General features: G+C 44.8%; 1 protein-coding gene across 1 annotated transcript in view; it reads right to left on the bottom strand.

Annotated features, from left to right (window-relative positions):
- Nucleotides 1-14,847: 14,847 nt before the first annotated feature.
- Nucleotides 14,848-23,081, bottom strand: part of NDRG1 (N-myc downstream regulated 1) — a 68,863-nt gene continuing 60,629 nt past the window's right edge. Inside the window, exons 15-17 of the mRNA XM_074986634.1 lie at nucleotides 19,032-19,067; nucleotides 17,614-17,665; nucleotides 14,848-16,615 (exon numbers count right to left, since the gene is read on the bottom strand). Of these exons, the coding sequence (XP_074842735.1) occupies nucleotides 16,347-16,615; nucleotides 17,614-17,665; nucleotides 19,032-19,067 (357 nt within the window). The 3' untranslated portion in view covers nucleotides 14,848-16,346. The remainder of the gene's footprint in view (nucleotides 16,616-17,613; nucleotides 17,666-19,031; nucleotides 19,068-23,081) is intronic.

Raw genomic sequence — 23,081 nt, 5'->3', positions numbered from 1 at the left:
AAGGAGCATTTCTGCGTGACATGGGACTCCCCAAGGCACCTTATACAGCGACTGTGCCCATCAGACGCTGGCATTGCCTCTCGGCAAGACTCACATTTCTTGAATCCTGAAGAGGACATTGTTGGTGAGTCTTTTAGTTGTTAATGGGGTACTTAGCACCTTCTCTGTGCTGTTTTCCCTCTCTCTGATAGTCTGCCGCGGCAGGAGGGCTAATGGCCCTAGGCTCCTGGCCTCCGGTGCTCTGCTTGTTACTAGGACTGGACTGAAATCCGTCCCGCTTGTTGTTTCTTGGTTTTTTTTTGAAAATAACAACTGGCTAACTTAACAATAGACTAAGAACTTGAAAACTTTAAAGAAAACAGCGAAAACCATTCAATACGCTAACGTGGCCATAGCCTAGTCGGATTCCGTCTGCAGCCGACGGCGGTTAAGAGGAACTGGCAGGGACCGGATTGCGCACGTGGCCAGGAGCGCGCAAGGGAGCGGCGCGCACCGACACATGCGCAGTCCGGCAGAAACTGCTTGGAAGATCCGATCTGCGCCACCGGGCGAGCCCGACACCTAATGTGGAGCACCCACGGGGACACTTGAAGAAGAAGGCAGGTTGTGCTGCTTCTCTTCACCTCTCCCTGAGAGCCATGGAGCAATTCCATAAGGAATGGACAAGAGATGACGAATGGGGCCAGGGAGGTAGCTGATCCATCCCTACCTTCCACCAACATGAAGTCAGATCCACACCTGGAGGGGCCCTTCATGCACAGTCATGAAGCCATGATGCCCCTCTCTGTACTGTCACAAAAGGCTATGCTAAACTCTTCCCACCCTGCTCTTGTTTACACTAAGGGCTCTTGCTGCAGCTCTGAGTAAACGTAATCGACTACATGGTGCTGGAAGTGTAAAATGGGAAAGACAGCATAGTCTATGGGAAAAGCTGGTTCATCACATTATTATCTGTGCCACTGATGAGGCTACCTGAGTGGAGTGGAAAATTGTGGGGCCCAGATTTCCTTGCTGCATTGGCTCTTGCTTGCAAATTTTAAATTAAAAAAGCGCTTTTCAATTTTACAAAAGGGATATAAACCAAATTCTGCCTGAGCAAAGCCAGGGTCTGTCCCTCACATTTCAGGCAGTAATGTCTGTGCCCACAGCATGCTCTACACCTGCCTTTCCCTCCTGAAACAAGAGGGATTTTTTAAAGGACTCTGGTAGGTTGCATCAGGTCATTTCTTTTGCATTAGGTTCTCTACATCCTCTCTGCCTTGGATGTAAGTGATAGTGTGTATGTCTATAGGAGTTTAGTATGCCAGATCTGTAAATCTGACCAGTGGGGTCCCGTTCTTGGTAAAAATATAATTTATAACTAGTAGTAAATTGCACATAGGAAAAAAATACCCTGTGGCCACAAATTAAAATTAGCCTTGAATATTGCTCTTGGAAGCCATTCGGAAGGGAGCTTTGCTGAGGTCTCCGAAGCATCTCATTTCAAAACATACTACTCCAACCTTGATCTCTGTCTCAGTGCCACACTGTTGTCCTTCTGCTGGGGAGCTGTCTCTGTTGCCTCCTGCAGGGTTTTCTCCAGCTTTTTTGCTACAGCACCAAGGTTATTTATTATTCCCGGCCCTCCTAGGCAGGCAGAGCTCCTGACAGCCACTCTCTACTTGAAGAGATAACGTCCCAGGGCCAGGTTTTTTTAAAGGTATTTAGGGGTCTAATTCCCAATGAGATCAGCTCACTACTTTTAAACATAATCTTCCTCTACCCAAATACTGCAAATCCTAGCCAGAGAGCGTGGAGCAGAACGTACAGCCTGACTGGTACAGCTACAGCAAACATCACTAGCTGAAGTGCTGCTGCTGGCTTTTTACTTACTAGTGGGCTAAATCCTGCAGCGCTCACTTTTCCTTAAGCCTTGTTGTGGGAAAGCTCTCAGTGTGGCACAATAGGAGCATGGCCGGGTTAAAGCGTTAAGGCTCTGGTCCACACATGTATTGGGAGGCGTGGTTAACACTGTTCTTCTCTGTCAGATGTGCCTTCATTTATAGACCCCACTGAGACTTCATCGAGGCCTGGTCAATGCTAGAAAATTGTCAGCTGAATGATGGTGCTCAGGGCTTTGAAAAATCCCTCCCCCAGGGTAGACAGCATGAGGTTGACAAAAGACACCATCCGTTCTTCCAAACATCAGCTGTGAGGGCGTTGGATTCCCTACGGTGATGGGAGACCCACCCTGCTGCTAACGGCACAGGCAGTGCTTGTAGCAGTGCATATTGCAGTCACTGTAGCATTTCTAGCGCCAGCCAGCACTAGTCCCAGAAAACTCACCAGCTTGCACCTGACGCCCACATGAGCAAACTAGCTGGGGAGCAGCTGCAAAGAGCCCTGCCTTCCCTTCCCTATAAACCCTCCCAGAGCCAATGAGCAACAGAGACCTAGAACACACTGACTACTGGAACTGCTGGCTGGGAGAGCTGGGAGCCAGGGGTGGGGTTTGCAGCTCATCCCACATCGGTGCTCAGGCACCTTCATGGCACACCCACACAACCATGCCCTTTTTCCATTTCAAGTGCCATACTGAACCATAAGAGCTTGAGGGCATTGTAACACAGAGAGGCCAGAGCCAAGAAGTGGGCAGAGGTCTGTGTCTGGGTGTCAGACCACGCTCATGTGAGCTGTACCTGAGCTATGAGGGGACGCTCTCATTCTACACTGCCTCAAAGTTTGGGAGAGTTTGAGTCCAGTGTTTTGCTTCATGGCAACCCATACAACCATGTACGTACCCCTCTGAAACTGTGCATCTGTAGCCACACCCACATACAGGGACCAAACTTTCACAGCCTCTTACAGGGCGAAGAGAGCTGCCAGGCAAAAATGCTCCAAGGATGTAACATAATCAGCCTCACGCTGTCGAGTGGATTTGTCAAACTTTTCTGTGTGTTGTGATTTGCAGAACACTGGCAGTGCTGTATTGAATCGTTAGCTGTGGATGGCACCCATAGCCTCCATCCGGGGCTGAAAGAAGCCATCGTGACCTGCTACGGGGTCAGCGTCTCCAGGCTGTGGCTGCTCTCAAGCAACGTGCTGCCACAGAACTTTTGTCAAGACAAGCCTGTGTTTCATATGAGCCAGGCCTCTGACTCAGAGCCTAACCATGAGGGGGGCATGGCAACTCCATCTGTGGGATGAGATGCAGCCCCCTCCCGCTCCCGTGCAGAGACTGTGAGCAGCTGAGTTCGTGTCCTGCCTCTGTCACAAGCTGCATTTGACAAGTCACCCCATTGCTCTGTGTCTTAGTTCCCCCAGCTGTGACACGAGGACAATACGAATCTTTTTCTCCGTGCTTTGTTGACTTGCTTTAAGCCCCTCACTGCAGGATTGTCTCTTGCTAGCTGTTTACACAGCGCCCAATGGGACACTGGGCTCGGGTGAGACTGAGACAATAATAATGCTAAGGAGGCAATGCCAGTCTCTAGACAGGTGTTGTGTTCTACAGCAAAGCTAACTCTAAATTGCAGTACTCTGTGATTTGGTGGGAGGGGGGCAAAGACCGTGCCTTTTGGCTCAAACACTGCGTACATGATCCTATGGATGTTCACGCACTCATATGAGAAAAGGTGTGGGTGGGATGTGCGGCCATATTCCTGCTTCCATCAGCAGCAAAACTCAAGTTGGCGACATGGGCGTCATATTGTGCTGTCTCACTCTCTGGGAGCCCTTTACCGCTGCAAGCACTGAAGGCTCAAGCCTCAGTGGTTAGGATGCATTTCATCCCATAGTTACCCCGGTGCAAAATTTAAAACACCAACCCTGTCACTCAAACGAGGCACCTTTGCACTGAGTCAATTGTAGCTTAAAACCACTGAGCGACATATATGAGCCAGTAACGCCGGCTTACTGGCTGTGGCAAACTGTCACCCTCTAGGGGTGACTAGGTCCCTTAGGGCTTCATGAGCCTGTCACTACCTTGGCTAACAGACACATGTTGTTTAGCTCCAGAAGGCCCAGGTTTGAGCACCAATGCCGCAGTATGGGTTGGTGTTAGGTAATTAACATACAAGTACATTGCAGTCTGGTTGGTACTGTTGATAACATGATCATTAGCATTGTATTATGCAGAGTGGGGGAATGCTACAGAACTCATGAACACGACAGAATCTTTCAAATTAAGCCCCTCACACGCCCTCCCCTCTTTGTATGTTTTGTTTTGCTCTGGAAGACAAACCAGTGCAAGGTGCTATAAAACGAGCAGCACAGAATGCTCAGTGTTGTAAATGAAATCTAAGCACAGCTTTGGCCATAAGCCTGTGTCACGTCGCACTGTGATTCCATTATTTATATACCTTCCAGAGCTGTAGGAGCAAGTAGCATTTTCCAAGGTCCATAGAAATGTGCTGGGAAGGTGCAATAGGCTGGGATCAAGAAGCCCTTGCATTGCATTGGCTTTATGAGGACTGTCAGTAGAGGACTTGGCTGCCCAACATGGATGTGGGGGTTTTCCCAGCTGAAATGCTACAGCTGTGCTACAGCAGTGTTTCTCAACCAGTAGTATGAGTACCCTTGGGGAGTACGCCGAGGGCTTCCAGGGGCTACTTCAACTAGATGATTACCTAGTTTTACAACAGGATACATAAAAAAGAGGCATCAAGTCAGCACAATCTAAAAGTTCATTCAGACAATGACTTGTTTCTACTGCTTCTTAGGCCTTAAGCTGAAATGTAAGTACAGTCTTTCTATTCCAGTTCATTTACTTGGCAATGACATCGCAGAATGTCAGCAAGTTTTCAGTAGTAGTCTCCTGTGATATTTTCGCATGTTTTTGTAAGTAGTTTTTTAAGTGATGTGTGACTTGGTGGGATGCAAAATAAATCTGACACCTGAACAGGGAACAGTGATCTGGGAAGGTTTAGTGGAAATTTGTTTCAAGATCTCAGATTACCTTAGGACCATGTTTCTCAACTGGTGGTACGTGTACCCCTTAGGGGCATGTGAGAGCCATCTGGGGGGTCCTTATGGTTTTTTAATAAAAAGGTTGCAAAACACTGCGCTGGTGGAATAACTGCAAAAATAAATACACTATTGCCTCCTTATTTAACAGCTTTCAGAAAAGTGTGTGTGTGTTTTTGTGTGTGATGGTCCTCTCTGCTTTTCTGTACTTCTTAATCAGCAGTGCCCCACTGTGACATGTCATGTGGGACTATGCGTCAAAAGCCCCAAATGAAAGGCAGATGACCAATTATTCATTCAGGAAACTGAAAATGCTGTGAATACCTTTCCTTTAGCAACACACCCTATAGAAATAGAAGTGGTGGCAACCTGGGCTTCAGCGACCATGAGATGGTAGATTTCAGGATCCTGACAAAAGAAAGAAAGGTGAGCACTAAAATACAGACCCTTGAGTTCAAAAGAGCAGACTTTGACTCCCTGAGAGAACTGACCGGCAGGATCCCTTAGGAAATGAAGATGCAGGGAGAAAGATTTCAGGAGAACTGGCAGTATTTTAAAGAAGTCTTACTGAAGTCAGAGGAATAAACCATCCCGCTGCATCGTAAGAAATGCAAATATGGCAGGCAACCACCTCGGCTTAACAGGGAAATCCTTGGTCAGCTTAAACTCAAAAAGGACGCATATAAGAAGTGGAAATGTGGACAGGTGACTAAGAAGGAGTATAAATATATGGCTGGAGAATTCCGGGCAGTAATCAGGAAAGTGAAAGCACAATTGGAAGTGCAGCTACCAAGGGATGTGAAAGGTAACAAGAAGGGTTTCTACTGCCATGTTAACAATAAGAGGGTTATCAGGGAAGGTGTGAGGCCGTTACTGGATGAGAGATGTAACCTAGTCTCAGATGATGTAAGAAAAGATGTAGTACTCAATGCTTTTTTTTGCCTCAGTTGCCATGGACAAGGACAGCTCCTACACTACGGTGTGAGACAATGCGGTATGGGAAGGTGGAGCGCAGCCCTCAGTGGGGAAGGAATGAGTTAAGAGCTACCTAAAAAAACTAGATGGATACAAATCCCTGGGTCTGGATTTAATGCACCCAAGAGTACTGGGAGAACTGGCAGATGTCATTTCTGAGCCTTTGGCCATTATCTTTGAAGACTTTTGGAGATCGGGACAGATCCCGGATGATGAGAAAAAGGCAAACGTAGTGCCCATCTTTTAAAAAGGAAAGAAGGGCAAAACAGTGAACTATAGACCGGTCAGCCTTACCTCAATCCCTGGGAAAATGATGGAGGGGTTCCTCAAGGAAGCCATTTTGGAGCACTTGGAAGAGGGGAAAGTGATCAAAAGTAGTCAACATGGATTCACCATGGGCAAGTCCTGCCTCACCAATCTGATTAGCTTCTATGATGAGGTAACAGGCTGCGTGGACAGGGGGAAGTCAGTGGATGTGATATACCCTGACTTCAGCAAAGCTTTTGATACAGTCTCCCACAACATTCTTTGTCCGTAGGTTAAGGAACTATGGATTGGATACATGGACTATAAGGTGGATAGAAAGCTGGCTTGATGTTTGGGCCCAATGGGCAGTGATCATTGGCACAATATCTGGATGGCGGGCAGTTTCAAGTGGAGTGCCCCAAAGCTCAGTTCTGGGGCCGGTGTTGTTCAACAGCTTTATTGATGACCTGGATGAGGGAATGGATTGCACCCTCAGCAAGTTTGTGGATAACATTAAGCTAAGGGGAAAGATAGATACATTGGAGGGTAGAAGTTGGATCCAGCATGACCAGGATAAACTGGAGGACTGGACCAAAAGAAAGCTGACGCAGTGCAACAAGAAGTGTAGAGCCCTGCACTTGGGGTGGAAGAATCCCAAGCATTGTTGTAGGCTGGGGACTGACTGGCTAAGCAGCAGTACAGTGGAAAGGGACCTAGGGATTATGTTGGATGGAAGGCTGGATACGAGTAAACAGCATGCCCTTGTAGCTAAGAAGGCTAACAGCATATTGGGGTGCATTAGGAGCATTTCGAGCAGATCTAGAGAAGCTGGTGTTCCCCTCTATTCGGCACTGGTGAGACCACATCTGGAATATTGTGTCCAGTTCCCACCCCCCTCCGAGTATAGAAGGGATGTGGATGTGCTAAAGCAGGTTCAGCAGACGGCAACAAACATGATTAAGGGGCTGGAGCACATGACCTATGAGGAAAAGCTGAGGGATTTGGGTTTATTTAGTTTGCAGAAGAGAAGACTGAGGGGTGATTTAATAACAGCCTTCAAATTCCTGAAGGGGAGCTCTAAAGAGGATGGAGAGAGACTGTTCTCAGTGGTAACAGATGGTAGAACAAGGAGTAATGATCTGAAGTTACAGAAGGAGATGTATAGGTTGGATATTAGGAAAAACTGCTTTACCAGGATAGCGGTGAAGCACTGGAATGCATTGCCCAAAGGGGGTGAAATCTCCATCCCTTGAGGTTTTTAAGTCCCAGCTTGACAAGGTCCTGGCTGGGATGGTTTAGCTGGGGGTTGATCCTGGCTGAAGCAGGGGTCTGAACTCAAGGACCTCCTGAGGTCTCTTCCAGCCCTGGGATTCTATGATAAGCCAGCTAACCTTTCACTGATGCCTCTTTGTCCCTTCCCTTGTACATTACATCCCTCTGGGCCAGGACAAACCTGGGGCTGCCCTTTGCCCAAGTGAACTCTTCCACAATTGAGGTATGTTTTAATTTTGGTGGTCCCAGGATCTGAGAGAGACAAGGTGGGGGAAGTAATAGCCTTAATTACCATGCCTTGAGGCATACGGGACCCCCTCCCCCTACTTTCTAAGCCCAGAGTATAGAACACTGTTGGGACACAAACACAGAACAGGCATAAACCAGCTCCAAATGAGGGGGGCTCCCTCATTCAGAGCATTAGCAGCACCCCAGGTGTCACCATCAGTCCTAGGTGGTGCCAATGCAGCACTCAGAGCACACCATGGCAGCAGTGTCAGTTGCAGCTGTGGGTGGGGGTTGCTCAGCAGCCTGGATTGCAATAGACATGCCAGTTCATGTGACCAGATGGCCTGATGGTCATCCAACCTTTCAAAATTCAGCAAGTTGGTGTCCCACCCAAAGGGCCAAGATCATTCCCAAAGCATCCTGTAGGTCTGCCCTCTGTGCCTTCGGTGGGTTGCAGCCCAGCCTCTCAGTTGTGGCCAACCCTTGCAGGTTCACCAAACAGAAAGGCAGGTCCAATGTTACAGGCGGCCCAGCTGCACAGTGACAGAAATTTCCCCTCTCCTCATCTCTAGTGGAGAGGAGTAGGGACCCTTCCTTTCCTGAGCACTTTCTAGCCTCCTTCCCTAGGCTGCCCTGCACTTCCTCCCTTCCTGGCTCTTAGTCAGTTTCCCTTTTGCTGCTCTACCACCTCCTGTCCCACTTGCTCCCATATACTGAGCAACTCCAGATTTTTCCCTCCCTCAGGTGCCTCCTCCAGGCTGTGTGTAAATTGCTGAGAAATGTCAGCACAAGATATGCAAATTGCACAATGCATTTGTGTATCACCTGCTGACAGTTCTGCCACCAGAGGCTTTCCTGAGATTTGGCCCATCTGCATGGAGCCAAATGTCAGGAAAACCCCTCTGCCGACACATCTTCTTCCTCATGGAAAGAGGATGCTCAGGATGTCAGAGGGCTCCCAGAGCAGCAGACATCTGTCAGAAGACCTTCACACTACTTTCCATCTTCAAGACCTGACTTCCTCTCCACCCCTTCCAAGGTTGTTGCTGGGGCTGAGGGACAGCTGCCAAACCCAGGGCTCCAGGTTTCTCGGATTGCATGCAACGAGTGGCCCAAAACTCAGCAAATGTCAGTTGCTTCCAAAAGGCCAAATTTTTGCCCTTTGGCATGAACTTGGCTCAGTGGGCAATGCCGTACAGCTGCAACCACCCACGTAAGCTGCTTCTGGGTTTCTATCAGCCCTCTTCCCTGCTGACTACCTTCCCATCCAAGTGGCCACATCCTGCAGCCAAGAGGCTGCTTCACTTGGGCAGAGGTCCTCTGTCACCAGCAATGTATGTCCTCTAGGACGTCTGCTGTCTGCAGGAGGTGGAGCTGATGCAGCTGCATATGCACCATCATGGCTGTTCATTCATATGGCCACCAGGTGGCAGCAAAGAGACAGCCACAATGGAGCTGTCAAAACAAAAAGCAGTCAAGTAGCACTTTAAAGACTAGCAAAATGGTTTATTAGGTGAGCTTTCGTGGGACAGACCCACTTCTTCAGACCATGGCCAGACCAGAACAGACTCAATATTTAAGGCACAGAGAACCAAAAACAGTAAGCAAGGAGGACAAATCAGAAAAAGATAATCAAGGTGAGCAAATCAGAGAGTGGAGGGTTTGCGGGGACAGGGGGAAGATCAAGAATTAGATTGAGCCAAGTATGCAGACGAGCCCCTATAGTGACTCAGAAAGTTCCCATCATGATTTCACCACAAGTGGTAGCCAAAGTCATGGCTTCAAGATGGGTTATGGCCAAGGCATTTTAAAAGTCGTTGAGACAGCAAAAAATCCTACTGGGCAGCAACCTGAGATGACCCTGCCCTTCTCCCATTGCTGCTTCCCACCTAGCAACAGGTCTGTCCCCTCCTTTAAAGGCCTTGACCCACCTCTGCAAGCCATTGCACTGCAAACAATGGCAGGGCTCCAGGGGCTGTTTCTCAACTGTGCGTGGTGCTGGGAGGAGGCATATAGACCAAAAGATGTTGAAATGCACTGATTACACTGAGAAAGTTGCACTACCCCTGTTCTATCCCTTCGGCTCAGGATGGGTTAGGTTTAACCTGAGGTAAGTGCTCCATCAACAGCCCCCCCACCCCCAAACTCTCAAAAGCTGCAGGGGGGGAGGGAAGCTTCCTTGATCATACTCCAAAAGACTCAGCAGGTTTCCTCCTTGGTCCAGTTGGCTCTGGGCAGGTCAGACAGCCCCTGGGCCCACTTGCAGTAAACTGACTTAGGCTGTGCAGCAGATGAGGCAAAAAAAAGCATTTGGTGCTATTGCTAGTCAGCAATTTTGTGTGTGTGGGCGCTGAGGGGTGGCGGGGAGGCTGTATGTTCTACATTAACTATTAGGTATAAGGGACACTATTTACCAACCCTATATAGGGCTCATTGACAATCCACATAATATAACCTTGCTTATTATAGCTCACAGCTGGACACACATACAAGACCAGGGCTGTAGAGAAACCATCAGGCACACTATCTTAGGTGATGCCAGGAAAGTAGATGATGAGACCTGGCCAAGTTACAATTTATACTGGAGTCAGTGTCACAGGACAGTCTGGCTGAAAGCATGGCATTAAAACCTGTCAAATGCTGCAACAGCTGCTCGTTGCTTGAGCATCACTGGACAGACATGAAGAGGAGGCCAAGTCAGAAGCAGAAAAATAGGCAGCTTTACTGAAAACTGCTTCTCCTACTAGACCCATCACTTGCAGCAACATGTGACGCTAGTGAAAAAAATAATCACATCTAGGTTATCTATCTGGAACTGGAGCTCTCCAGCTGGGTGACCTGCAGCAATATGTACCTGAACTGTGCAGCACGCACCTCCCACTGCGTCAACAGCAGTCAGGGAGCAGCTCATTCCCTCCCATCCCTGTTCTGCATTTAGAAGGACAAGGGAAAAATCTCAGCCACTCAGGACTGTCTGGAGGGGATGGCTTCAGAAGGGGGAAGGGGCCTGGACAGGAACACTCTTCTGCAGGATTTCAGAGTATTTCCCCTTTCCTGAGTGTGGAGAGAGAGTGATGTCCTAGCTGGCCTACTAGTGATACCCCTCAGGTACCCCACTTTAAGGCAACATCTAGGAACTAACATCATGCCCGAGATCCATGTTCACCTTTGGTGCGGTCTGGTATTGGGTAAGGAATAGCGCATCAGAAGTTTTTACTGCTACGTTTCAGGTAGCATCCTGCCACTGTGATTCCCAAGAGCCAGTACAGTTCATTTCTTTTGCACAGAGACTGGCCCTGAAGAATAGAGCACTGTGAATAGCAAACCTCAGTACCAGTGTCTAAGCCAGCCTAATCACTAGGCAACACAGTGCACATCTTCTGAGCTCCGAATAGGGGCCTTAAAAAGATTTTTAAACGCATCCAAAGCCACCTCCTTAGCTGCAGCTGGAGAAAACACAAGTCATTGAAGACTGGCACAGGGAACTGTTACATCTACCCTTTGTTTGTATCCCCTTAGTCTCAGCTGGCTACATACCTGTCCTGCCTCAGAGCCACCCCAGATCTTCCTGCTTTGGGCCCTGAAATTTCTTGCAGTTCAGAGGAAAGTGGTCACTTCTCAGGCAGTGAATCAGATCCAGCCCACCTCCATAGATTCACACTACAAAAGCCCGCTGAAGGATAAGTTCACTGAATTCACCTGAGTCGTCATTGGTCCTTATTTGAGCTAGAGGCTTACTTCTTAAATCAGCACTAGCAGCCCTCTGAAACCTGTTACCTTTAACAGGTAAATTCCACAATTTGCCAATTAGATGCAAGTCATTCTCCCAGTAACTTTTCTGAAGCATGGTGTGGGGAAATACACTACTTTGTACACATGCAGTATCAAACCATGCTCTTATTAGAAGAAAGTCTGTAATCTTGGCTAACGTGCCCATTTAAAACTATACCCCTACCAGACCTGGCCTCAGTGTCTGAGACACGCACTAAAAGCCTCAGTAAGGCTGCGTGACAGATCACTAGCATCTTATAATCAGGTGTAGCTGTGCTAGTCCATATCCACAAACACATTTTATTGGCGCATCAGCTTCCGGAGCTAATGCACATGACCAAGTGGTTCTTTGCCCCTGAATGCTTATGCTCCACTAAATGTTTGTCTAAGTTTGGATGCCCAAATTTAAACAGGGTGTCTCAAGCATCCAAAATCCTGACATTTTCCAAATCTTTGTACAGGCCTCTAACTGTTGAGCCACATAATTTACCTATCACCGTAAGATACTAGAAGTCCTGTAGCACCCTAGTACAGATGAGCAGATTTATTGGAGCATAAGCTTTCATGGGCATATGCATCTGACAGATTAGGTCTTTTCCCACATAAGCTTATGCTCCAATAAATCTGTTAGTTTATAATAGGGTGCCATAGGACTTCTATTATCTTTACAGTGATAGGTATGGGTCTGCTGTAGCTCAAACAGTTAAAGAGGCCTGTGGCTAAGACTTGGAAAACTGAGGGATTTCAGATGCTGGAGGCAGCCTCTTTAAATCTGAGCATCCAAAATTAGATACTCAGAAAGCTCGATTCCTGCCTGTGCAGCATTTTAGTTCTGCACATACTGAACAAAAACTGATGCTAGCAACACAATTTGTAAAATCAGGAGACGAAAGCAGGACCCAACTCCCAGCTACACAGACTGCATACAAGATCATGAATTACTTAAGGACATTGGGAAGAAACAGTATGTTGACTCAGATTTTGATCAAAATGTCTGTAAGTCGTCCTCACAAGATGAGTGCAAACTCAGGCTAAAAGCAACAGCTAGTAGCATCAAGCCTAGCTGTTTGTATAGCTCAGCACTGTTCCTTGCTGAATGAGTGCTATTGTCACTCACTTTTCATTTGGCATAGAAGCCCTAAGCAGCAGGTCTCTTTTGCTATAGAGTTTGGATAACTGCCTGCTTATTTTGGAATTCAGCAGTTTATTTTTATTTCAGCAGGCAGCCCAGGGTCCCTAGTAGGAATGTTTACCCATTGCGGGATTAGTTCACAGAAGAGTATGTTTGTACCCTTCTTTCAGAGGAGGGGTTGGCCCATAAATCAACAGGTTTACGCTGGTATTTAAAAATAAAACAAATGCAGCTCTTCAGGCAGCCATGATTAGACAGGTCTAAACTACACTACTGGACTTAACTTTTAAATGAGTGACACTTACGGAAAGGAAAAAATGGGATCAAACTAAAGTCAGAGCAAATATGAAAAATCTACCTATTCTTGAAAATCCTGATCCCTTAAATCACTACCCCTGTGAGGACAGTTGATTTATCCAGCACATACTTGCTAAGCTCTCTTTATCCAACAGCCACATCTGTGCCCTTGTTCCATTAACCTACTTCAGCTCTCCACAGAGCCTTCACACACTGAACTTGATCAAGATTTTGCCAGCTCTATGTCAATCACTCCCTCAACATAGGTTTTTGAGCTTCACTGTAAACTAAGGCTCACACGGGCTGCTCCTCAGTAGAATGTGAAGGCCACTGGTGGCACAAGGTGAATGACTGCAGTTCAGGCTTCATGTGACTTATTCTATGGTGGAATGACAAAACAAGGCTTTGGCAGCAAACACTCAACATCTGCAATAGCCTATGCCCTGAAAAATAAAAATACAGTTGTGATTTATTTTAAAATGGAGTTGGTGTAAAATGGCCTAACAGACCTTTGGTTTCGGATGTTAAAGGGATAGAGGAAAAGAGCAGTGATTCAGACAGTCCACAGGCCCCCTCCCCACCTCCTCTGTCTCTACAGGCATATCTTCTCCAAGGAAATTCAAAGCCAGACTCCTGTATTCCACTCCCAGCTTCACTTCTACTGTTACTATAACCTAGTGAAAGTAACTGGCCAATTTAGAAAATGGGGATAATGGCTAGTTTACCAAGAGTGTTATGGAATTCAACATCTGCTCAACACTTCATAGGATTGCAAATTCAAATTGGAAATTCCAAGTTTTATTTATGCTTGAGTTCTAGTTTCAAGCTCCCCACTATGCCCACACATAGGAAAACAAATGGCTGCACTGAACAGCTTACAATGATGGCAGACAAATGGAAGAGGATTCAATACTAGAGCAGTCAGTCCTGCTCCTTTCACTCGGGCTACATGTGCACTGCACCCATAACTTGAAATATGCAATTTGTACCATGCAAAGTGCTTAGCTTATTTTGAAATTAACTCAAAATAGGATATTTCAGAAGTGTCAAAATACTGCAATATTCTTAGGCATCCTTTAATCCTCCTGCAACAAAGTGTACAGGAATGCCCAAATAGCATGCCTGGTACTTTGAAAAATATTTCCAAATACTGGGGCATTTCATAGACATGAAGTAGGTATTTCAGGCTACCTCAGTATCTTGATAGGCTCTGCTCACCATTGCAGAGCTTCAGATACATAATGGGGTAGGCAGGGTGAAGGGGAGACAGAAGTCTTCCTAAGAGGACAGGATTGAAGGAAGATTTCTATCCACTCCACCTCTAGGCCCTTTGTCTCTTCTTCCTCCCTTAGTCCATCTGAGGAGAAAGGTCACAGCAATTTCTCGGATGGTAAACAAAAGTGTAGGATGTCTTAACCCTTCCATCACCACCCCAGTATAAAGTAGCACACTGCAGTGGTGTGACCACATTTTCCCCACAGGGAAAACAGACACCACACAGGGACCTGAGGCCCCTCTTAGCCCCAGTGTGTGGGGCCAGCCCAACCAGCTGCCTCTCCAGTCAATGTATAGCACCCCCGCCCCCCACCAGGATTGGTGCAAGACAAGCTGCTCTCCCTATGCCCACCTGCCCTCCCACCCACGCAGGGTTGGGCTTGCTGCTTCCCCTCCCCCATATTCCTTTATTCCCTGCTAGGAGTGCAGCCCTTAGTTTCCAAGAGTTGGGACAGCCGGGACAGGGCTTAAACAAGATGTAGTCAGTCAGTCAACTGCTGTGCAGGGACACTACAACCAATCTTTTACTGCAGCTTTAGAAAGCAGACACATTGCAACATATTTCCATGTGATAGTACGTCAGCTATGAGGGATATTTTGATAGAAGGCAAAGCTTAGCCTGAGAATTGAAACACGTGGACAGGATAATAAAAAGCAATCATCTTCAAAAGATGAATGCTCAGATATGGGATTAAGACACAACACACTGCAAAGTTACACATTTATTTGTTTTGAAATAAATACAAATTGTTCATTAAGAAAACTTTTGATAACACTTTACACAAACAACTTTATTCTTTGTCCTTCCTACCAAAGAAACTGCACAATAGTTAAGTCAATGCCAAATAACCTAAAATTAACTTGTGGTCTGAACATGGAGAACTATCCAGAATATTTAGGTATTAACACTTGCTATTTAACTATGCAGTATCTTACTTTTCATAGCTACACAAGATTCGTGATGTAGCAAAAGTGTCAAAGCAAATGAAAGAATGGCCATAATACATATGGAAGAAAAGCTGAAGAATGCTATGAAAACCGGAGGGTGGTAGAAAGGTGCCATACCCACTTATTTCCAATGGAAGAAATCCCTCAGGCTAATCGGTAGGTTACACTGTCATGAAGAATCACACACTGCTAAGTTTAGTCATTAAATATCGTTTATCAGTTACAAATTTGCCCCTCCCACTGCTCTGCAGAATACACTTCTCAGCACCAGCAAGTTCAAAAGTCAGAGGTTTTAGGCACTAGTAATTAGTGACAGATGAATATACAGTATTTAGTTACAAGCCATCCTTCAGTTTCTCTTTAATTAACAGCTGTATCTGGCTCTATTTATAGAACTGTTTTACAATTGTGCTAAACACACAAAAATCCTCAAACTTCAAAAATGAAAAAAAGCCATCCAATGAAGTAAAATTGCCTCCACTGACCAGTTATTAGCATGTACAGCCATGCTATCAGCTTTGCTGTGTTGCAAGCTCTTTGGCTCAAGATCCTGCCAAAGAGAAATAGTTTAACTTCCCTATAAAAGTTAAAGCTGGTCTTTGTTAGGTTAAGCAAGTCTTAGGATTGAAGGGCAGAGGGAGAAACCTGAACTAAATCTCAAAAAACCCAAATACAAAGTGTTGCCTATTTTTGTAGCATATTATACTTAGGAAAATAGACTCATACTAATTAGAAGACCTATAAATGCAGAAGTTAGATTTTTCCTCCCATCAATTTGAAATTAAACTATATACACAATTAAACACCAGCTTCAACAGGAGGCTGTACCATGTTTTGTCAAAAGGTCACCTTTAATACACTGCTTTCTCTCCTCTAAGTTTCTGCCACCCCTCCCCCCCCAAAAATCATGTGGCACAAACTGGGTCACTATTTAGCCAAATTAAAAATGAGTGGGCCTATTGGTTTCTCAACTTTGAGCAGGATATTGGGATAGTTTAGTATGACTGATGTGTTCACTGCCATAATTTTTGGCATCAGCTAGAAGAGGACAATAGCAGCAACCATCCATATTAAGTAATAAAAATAGAGCAATTGAGATGTTTAATTTCTTTGGTCCTTATTGAACTCTGTTCAGCAGAGCTCATCTAACTGAAAAGCTTGAGATTAAATACCAGCCAACTGTTGCCATACACAGTGGGCACCATTAAGACTTACAGTTTCAAACTACATCCAGGTTTTTGTTTTTTTTTAAAGATACTTAACAGGAAACTTCCATGGATTTGGGACTAGGTTGTTCAGCATTGCTTGCAGAGTTAGGAGTGAGCTCAATTCGTGTGTCTGTGTTAGCGCGGTTCCTGGACCCATCACCACCAGTATGGGATCTGCTCCTGTCACCCTCGCCAGTATGGGATCTGCTTCTTGTTCCTTCTCCAGTGTGGGACCTGCTCCTCTGTCCCTCCAAGGATGTAGTGCTGGAACCAGATGCTGTACGGGACCTCATAAGCCTGGTCATACTAGCCGAAGGCACTGAAAAGAAGGGTCCTTTATTAGCAGATTCTTCTAGAACTATTCCGTGTGCTTGAGAGCAAGCCCTTGCCTTGCACACGCAAGCTCATGGATCAAGGTTCTGACTCTGAACACTTATGCACATGCTGAATTTTTACACATGTAAGGAGTCCCACTGTTGATGATGCATGAAGTTGCAGTGCTTATAATAGTATTGTCCACATGGGAAGTCGGGCATAAAAATTGAACAGGACTAAAGAATAGCTTAGCTTGGCATTTAAAAAGACTGCCTTTCAATTCACACTAGTGCTTAAGGCAGATTAGTATCAGAGAGGTACCTGAGTTAGTCTATCTTCAAGAACAAGAATCCCTGTAGTACCTTTTACACTAGCAGATACTTTGGAGCATGAACTTGTGGACAAAGACCCTCAAAGGAGGATTTAAGAGGGAGTCTCAGTCAGGGGGAGGGCCAGAGTTGACAAGACTCTCTTTGTAAATCCTTTAAACCCCCTCCCCCCGTCCCCAAAACCCATGCATCTGATGAAGTAGGTCTTTGCCCACAAAAGCTTATGCTCCAAAATATCTGTTAGTCTGTAAGGTGCCACAGGACTTCTCGTTGTTTAAGACAGACTCGCCATTTTACCTCAACTGACCTTGACACTTCAACTGCCTCAGATGATTACTACAATTTAAAGGGAACACGCAATTTCTAAAGGAAAGCAATTTTAGACTTGTACTCCAGAGTCCAGGTATTGCAGCCGAGCTCATGTGTACAGAAGATGCTAACTTAAAATGTTGATAGGAGGCTTCGGTTTTCTCCTCCACGTTTTAAAATTCATTTTGAACAGCCAGGCATTTGTGAATGCAGGCAATATGCACACAAAGCAAACCTCTACTCTAAGATTATGCCTGCACTAGAGATGTTCTGGGGTGTGCTCTCCAAATCCAGAGACAACAGTTTACTCTATTAGCCTGCCTTCAACTTATTACAGCTACTTTTTATTTAAAAAAATACTTACTGTATCCCATTCCCTGGATGAAATATTTGAAAGCTTCTGCAAGCTTTGCAGGCTGTAAAAGAAAATGAAAGCTTATGACTACTGTAATTGCAGTATATTCTGTCCTTATTCTTTGCCTGACTCCCACTCAGTAGTCATACACAACTAATGGGTACACAGAAAATCCCCAGGTTCAGATCTTCTCTCCTCCCTGCCATCTCCCCAGACCCCCACCATTATATACCTACTATATAGGAATATTAATATGTAACATGTTAGCTCAATCAGCTTGAACCAGGGTCAAGTTTTGATTATGCAATTAATAGAGCAAGAGGGTTCAAAGTAAGTTTGCCTCAAAGCACAAACGACTATTTAGGGTGGGTAATCTTTATCGCAGTTTCTAGCCCAATTCCCAATAGTTGAAGTTGAAGTGTGTTCTGCATTGACAAGTTTTTCCTGAATAAAATGAGTAAGACTAGGCCAGCATATTTTAAGACTGCTTCTGTTCTGGAACTACCACGCTACCAGGCATAGGAGTGTTTTTCTGCTACCAGGCAAAGCAGTAACTCAAGTAACAAAATGGAGGTGACAAGATTTTTAATTCAACTTATGCAAGATTGCACCTTGCAGTGCAGGCAACTTCCTTTATTCTGTACATTTGTGGAATAGTGTTTTTGTAGTCTAGCTTTATTTCTATCAAAAGGAGGGGTATTTGTACTTATCAGGTAGTGCTTATTAAGCCTGTGTTACTCTAAACTTCAAACAAAGCCACGGACAGAGTGTCTCTTGCACCCCTCCCTAGCACTAATCACACTATGAATGCAATCTTCATTTTTAGTTATAGCAGTTTACAAGTTCCACTTCCTTAGGAACAAAATTTCATGCCTACGTTTTAAACACACCTGTCTCAATAGAAACAAAATATATACCCATACATGTATAATTCAACCCCTTTACTGAAGCCACTCTAAAACAATACATTGCCGTGTTTCTAATACAACAGGCTACGAAGCTTGATGTTTAGGCTAAACCTATTTCAAAATACTTGTTCATTCTGCTAAGCTAGATCAATGCACGTAAGAACAAACTAGTTATTTCCTGCCTTCCCCTCCCCCCAAGTATAAATAGCTCAAAAACCCGAACAGTTTGACTTGATTGTTCAGAAGCAGTAAGCCATGTTAATTTAGTGGGTAAGCAAAAGATCATGTTTCTAGATTCCCAGCAAAAACAGTTAAGGCTTAATTAGTGGAAATAACATCCATCCTACCCTTTATTTTGTGTTTGGCTGGTCTCTACAGACAAGAGACCAGGTGACCGAATGCCACTACTCGTGACCGGTCACACAGCTAACATTTGGAAACAAAGAATATTCTTCAGAATGGGCGCCATTCACCACATTCTACAAATAGGACTATTATAAAATACTCAGAGAAGCTTACCTGGGAAACTTGAGGGAGACCACCACAGTCTGCCATCTAGAAGAAAAACAAAATGGTAGGTCAGCAAAATGTTAATAGCTTTGACTTCAGTGATTGTACCAAAAAAATACAATCAAGGTTTGTGTACCTGACATTTGTCCTGTCAGAACAGACAGGAAAGCTGGAGTCGCAGGAAATACGGCTTTTTATAAAATAAACACTGGTTTCTTACTGCCTTAGTAAACCTTACTCTGTTCCTCTTACTGAATTTCAGTGGTATGCCCTAGCTCTGAAAAGCAAGAGGGCACAGTGGTGAGGAAAGAAAGAAATACTTAAGATCCTTATGGCTGCAAGTATTAAAAGCCAGCAGTAATGGCTAAAATTGTGGATGACCCCAACAAGAGGTAGATTTGTTTATAAAAAAGACAAGGGAATCAGAATACTAGAACTGGATGGGACCTCAAGAAGCCATTGAATCCAGCCCCCTGGCCCAATGGCAGGACCAAGTACTGTCTAAACCATCCCTGACAGACATCTATCTAACCTATTGTTAGAAATCTCCATCGCTGGAGATTCCACAACCTCCCTTGGCAATTTATCCCACTGTTTGACCACCCTGACGGTTAGAAACTTTCCTGATGTCCAACCTAAACCTCCCTTGCTGCAATTTAAGTCCATTGACTTGTTCAAGCCTCAGAGGCCAAAAGGATGACACCCTTTTAGATACCTGAAAACCACTATCATGTCACCCCCTCAATCTTCTCTTTTCCAAACTAAACAAGCCCAATTCTTTCAGCCCTTCATAGGTCACATTCTCTAGACCTTAAATCATTGTCACTTTTCTGGACCCCCTCTAATTTCTCCACATCTTTCTTGAACTGCAGTGCCCAGAACTGGACACAATACTCCAGCTGAGACCTAACCAGCACAGTAGAGAGGAAGAATGACTTCTTGTGTCTTGTTCACAATACACCTATTAATGCATCCCAGAATCATGTTTGCTTTTTTTGCAACAGCATCACACTGTTGACTCATTTAGTTTGTGGTCCACTACAACCCCTGGATCCCTTTCTGCTGTAGTCATTCCTAGACAGTCTCTCCCCATTCTGTGTGTGTGAAACTGATTGTTCCTCCCCAAGTGGAGCACTTTGCATTTGTCCTTATTGAACTTCATCCTGTTTACCTCAGACCACTTCTCCAATTTACCCAGATCATTTTGAATTTTGATCCTATCCTCCAAAGCAGTTGCAACCCCTCCCAGCTTGGTGTCATCTGCAAACTTAAGCGTACTTTCTATGCCAATATCTAAATCATTGATGAAGATATTGAACAGAACCAGTTGTAACAGACCCCTGCAGAACCCCACTTGTTATATAGTAACAGAGGGAGCTGTGCTAGTCTATACACTAACAAAACAAAAAGCAGTCAAGCAGCACTTCAAAGACTAGCAAAATAATTAGGTGAGCTTTTGTGGGACAGACCCACTTCTTCAGACCATAGCCATACCAGAACCATGGTCTGAAGAAGTGGGTCTGTCCCACAAAAGCTCACCTAATTATTTTGCTAGTCTTTAAAGTGCTACTTGACTTTGTTTCCACTTGTTACACTTTTCCAGCAGGACTGAGAACCATTAAGAACTACTGAGTACAGCTATCCAGCCAGTTATGCACCCACCTTATAATAGCCTCATCTAAATCGTATTTACCTAGTTTTTTGATAATGTGTGACCACATCAAATGCTTTACTAAAGTCTGGGTATACCACATCTATCGCTTCTCCCCTGTCCACAATGTTCGTTATCCTATCAAAAAAAAGCTATCAGATTGGTTTGATATGATTTATTCTTTACAAATCCATGCTGGCTGTTCCCTGTCACCTTACCACCTTCCAAGTGCTTGAAGATGATTTCTTTAATTAGCCTGCTCCATTACCTTTCCTAGCACAGAAGTTAAGCTGACTGGCCTGGAGTTTCCTGGGTTATTCTTATTTCCCTTTTTATAGATGGGCACTATATTTGCCCTTTTCCAGTCTTCTGGAATCTCCATCTCCCAAGATTTTCCAAAGATGATAGATACAGGCTCAGATATCTCCTCTATCAGCTCTTTGAGTATTCTAGGATGCATTTCATCAGGCCCTGGTGACTCGCAGACATCTACTTTTTCTAAGTGATTTTTAACTTTATCTCAACTTCTAACCCTACCCCTTCCCAACTAGCATTTACTATGTTGAGCATTCCTTCAGACTTCGCAGTGAAGACTGAAACAAAGTCATTAAGCATCTCTGCCATTTCCAAGTTCCCCATTACTGTTTCTCCCTCCTCACTGAGCAGTGGCCCTACCCTGTCCCTGGTCTTCCTCTTGTTTCTAATATATTTATGAAAGCCTTTGTTTCCCTTTATGCCTGTAGCTAGTTTGAGCTCATTTTGTGCCTTAGCCTTTCTAATCTTGCTCCTGCATTCTTGTGTAGATAAAACAAAATGCAGAAGGATAAAAAAATGCATTGATTGCACCCCCCCTTTTTTGTAGCTCTTCAGTTTTCCTGCTTGTCCATCTCAAATATCAAACCAACAAGAACAGGTCTATCACAGTGAATGCTATGAAAAGAAATAAACCAAGTTGTGAATTACAGGAAGCCTGCAGTCCTTTCTGGGAGGAGCTAGCAGAAGAACACATTCCCATTTGTAGGCCATTAACAGGATTTAACAACTCAAAACCTCAATGTCAGAGTGCCCATGTAAGGAGATCACCCACTGCAGAATGGCAGAGATGAGAATTTATGAGTTGGGGGAAGAGAGGGGCTGGATAAAAGCCACAGGAAGAACATTAAGCCTGTTGCTGATTCTGAGCTATCCTAGAAAGCAGCCCATAGTATAGTAAAAAGGGCAGCTAGGTAGGACAATGCGTGAAAAATCAAAAACATGTTTATCCAACAGCAGTCGCAACTTGTTGCTGGAAGAAGGGAATCAGTAAATTAGACAAAATGAGTTAACTTTTAAAAGTTGAAAGTTTTTGCAAACATTCAACACATGTGCACTGTTTAATTAGAAAAATTCTTTCATAAGGATATTTAAAATATCAAATCACAGCTAAATGGGAAAGCTGAATGTCACAGACATACATTGTTTCCTCAGATATATCTGTACCAGTCTGGCATTATCTAGCTAACACTTTGTGAACTTCAGACATTCCTTTCTTCTGGTGGATAATCTCCTTTAGATCAAACAAACAGTCTACACTGCATGTGAGGGGTGGGCTTCTCCAATGCATGTATGTATAGCTATGGTGGCTCTGAAGTGGCAGTGGTGGCATTATCGAGCCATGACAAGTGCAAATCCCCCTGCAGCCCACAAACAGGCGAATCCCACCCCTAATGCGCAGTGTAGACACTTTAAGACAACTGAGGGCTTGTCTATGCGGATCTGCAGCTGGGACACCAGGAGCTGCAAATAAGGTACATTTTAGTTCTCACCTATAGCATTTGAAAGGGCAATCAGTGTGGCATAAGCACCTGTCACCAAAATGGTTGGGGCAGTTGGATTGACCCTGAACACTTGAAGGAAGTGAAACAGCATCACAGTTCTTTTAGGTGGGGCAATCCAGGCACCTTGGACATTGCAAGTAGCATGTTTACGTTACAGGCCAGATGCCTTATCTGCTCACACAGGGTGAAGAAAAACAGTAACTGCACAACATACATAGGGGCAACTATGGACCAGAACAAAGCTATTAATGCTCATAAACCTAAAATTTGATTTAGCTACATCTGGTAGATCATTCTCATTCCTTCAGTCAAAACTAACCATATTTGCTTAGTGATTAGTTTGTCTCCATGCTCCTCCCAAGGCCTTGTACTATTTTGTGAAACATACTACACACACCATTCAACAGATCAAAGCACATCTTACCCGAACTGCATAAGCTCAGAGGAGTAGCCATGTTAGTCTGTAGCTTCACAAAAACCAAGCAGTCTAACGCGCTACAGGACTAACAACTGATTAGGAAATGAGCTTTTGTTGGTAAGTAGTGAGTCTTACCCATGAAAGATCGTTACCTAATAAAGCCTATGTTTAAA

The sequence above is a fragment of the Carettochelys insculpta genome, chromosome 2 (genome assembly GCF_033958435.1).
Source record: "Carettochelys insculpta isolate YL-2023 chromosome 2, ASM3395843v1, whole genome shotgun sequence".
In the NCBI taxonomy this organism is placed as follows: Eukaryota; Metazoa; Chordata; order Testudines; family Carettochelyidae; genus Carettochelys; species Carettochelys insculpta.
The sequence above is the reverse complement of the archived record's forward strand: the minus strand, read 5'-3'. Positions and strand labels throughout refer to the sequence as shown.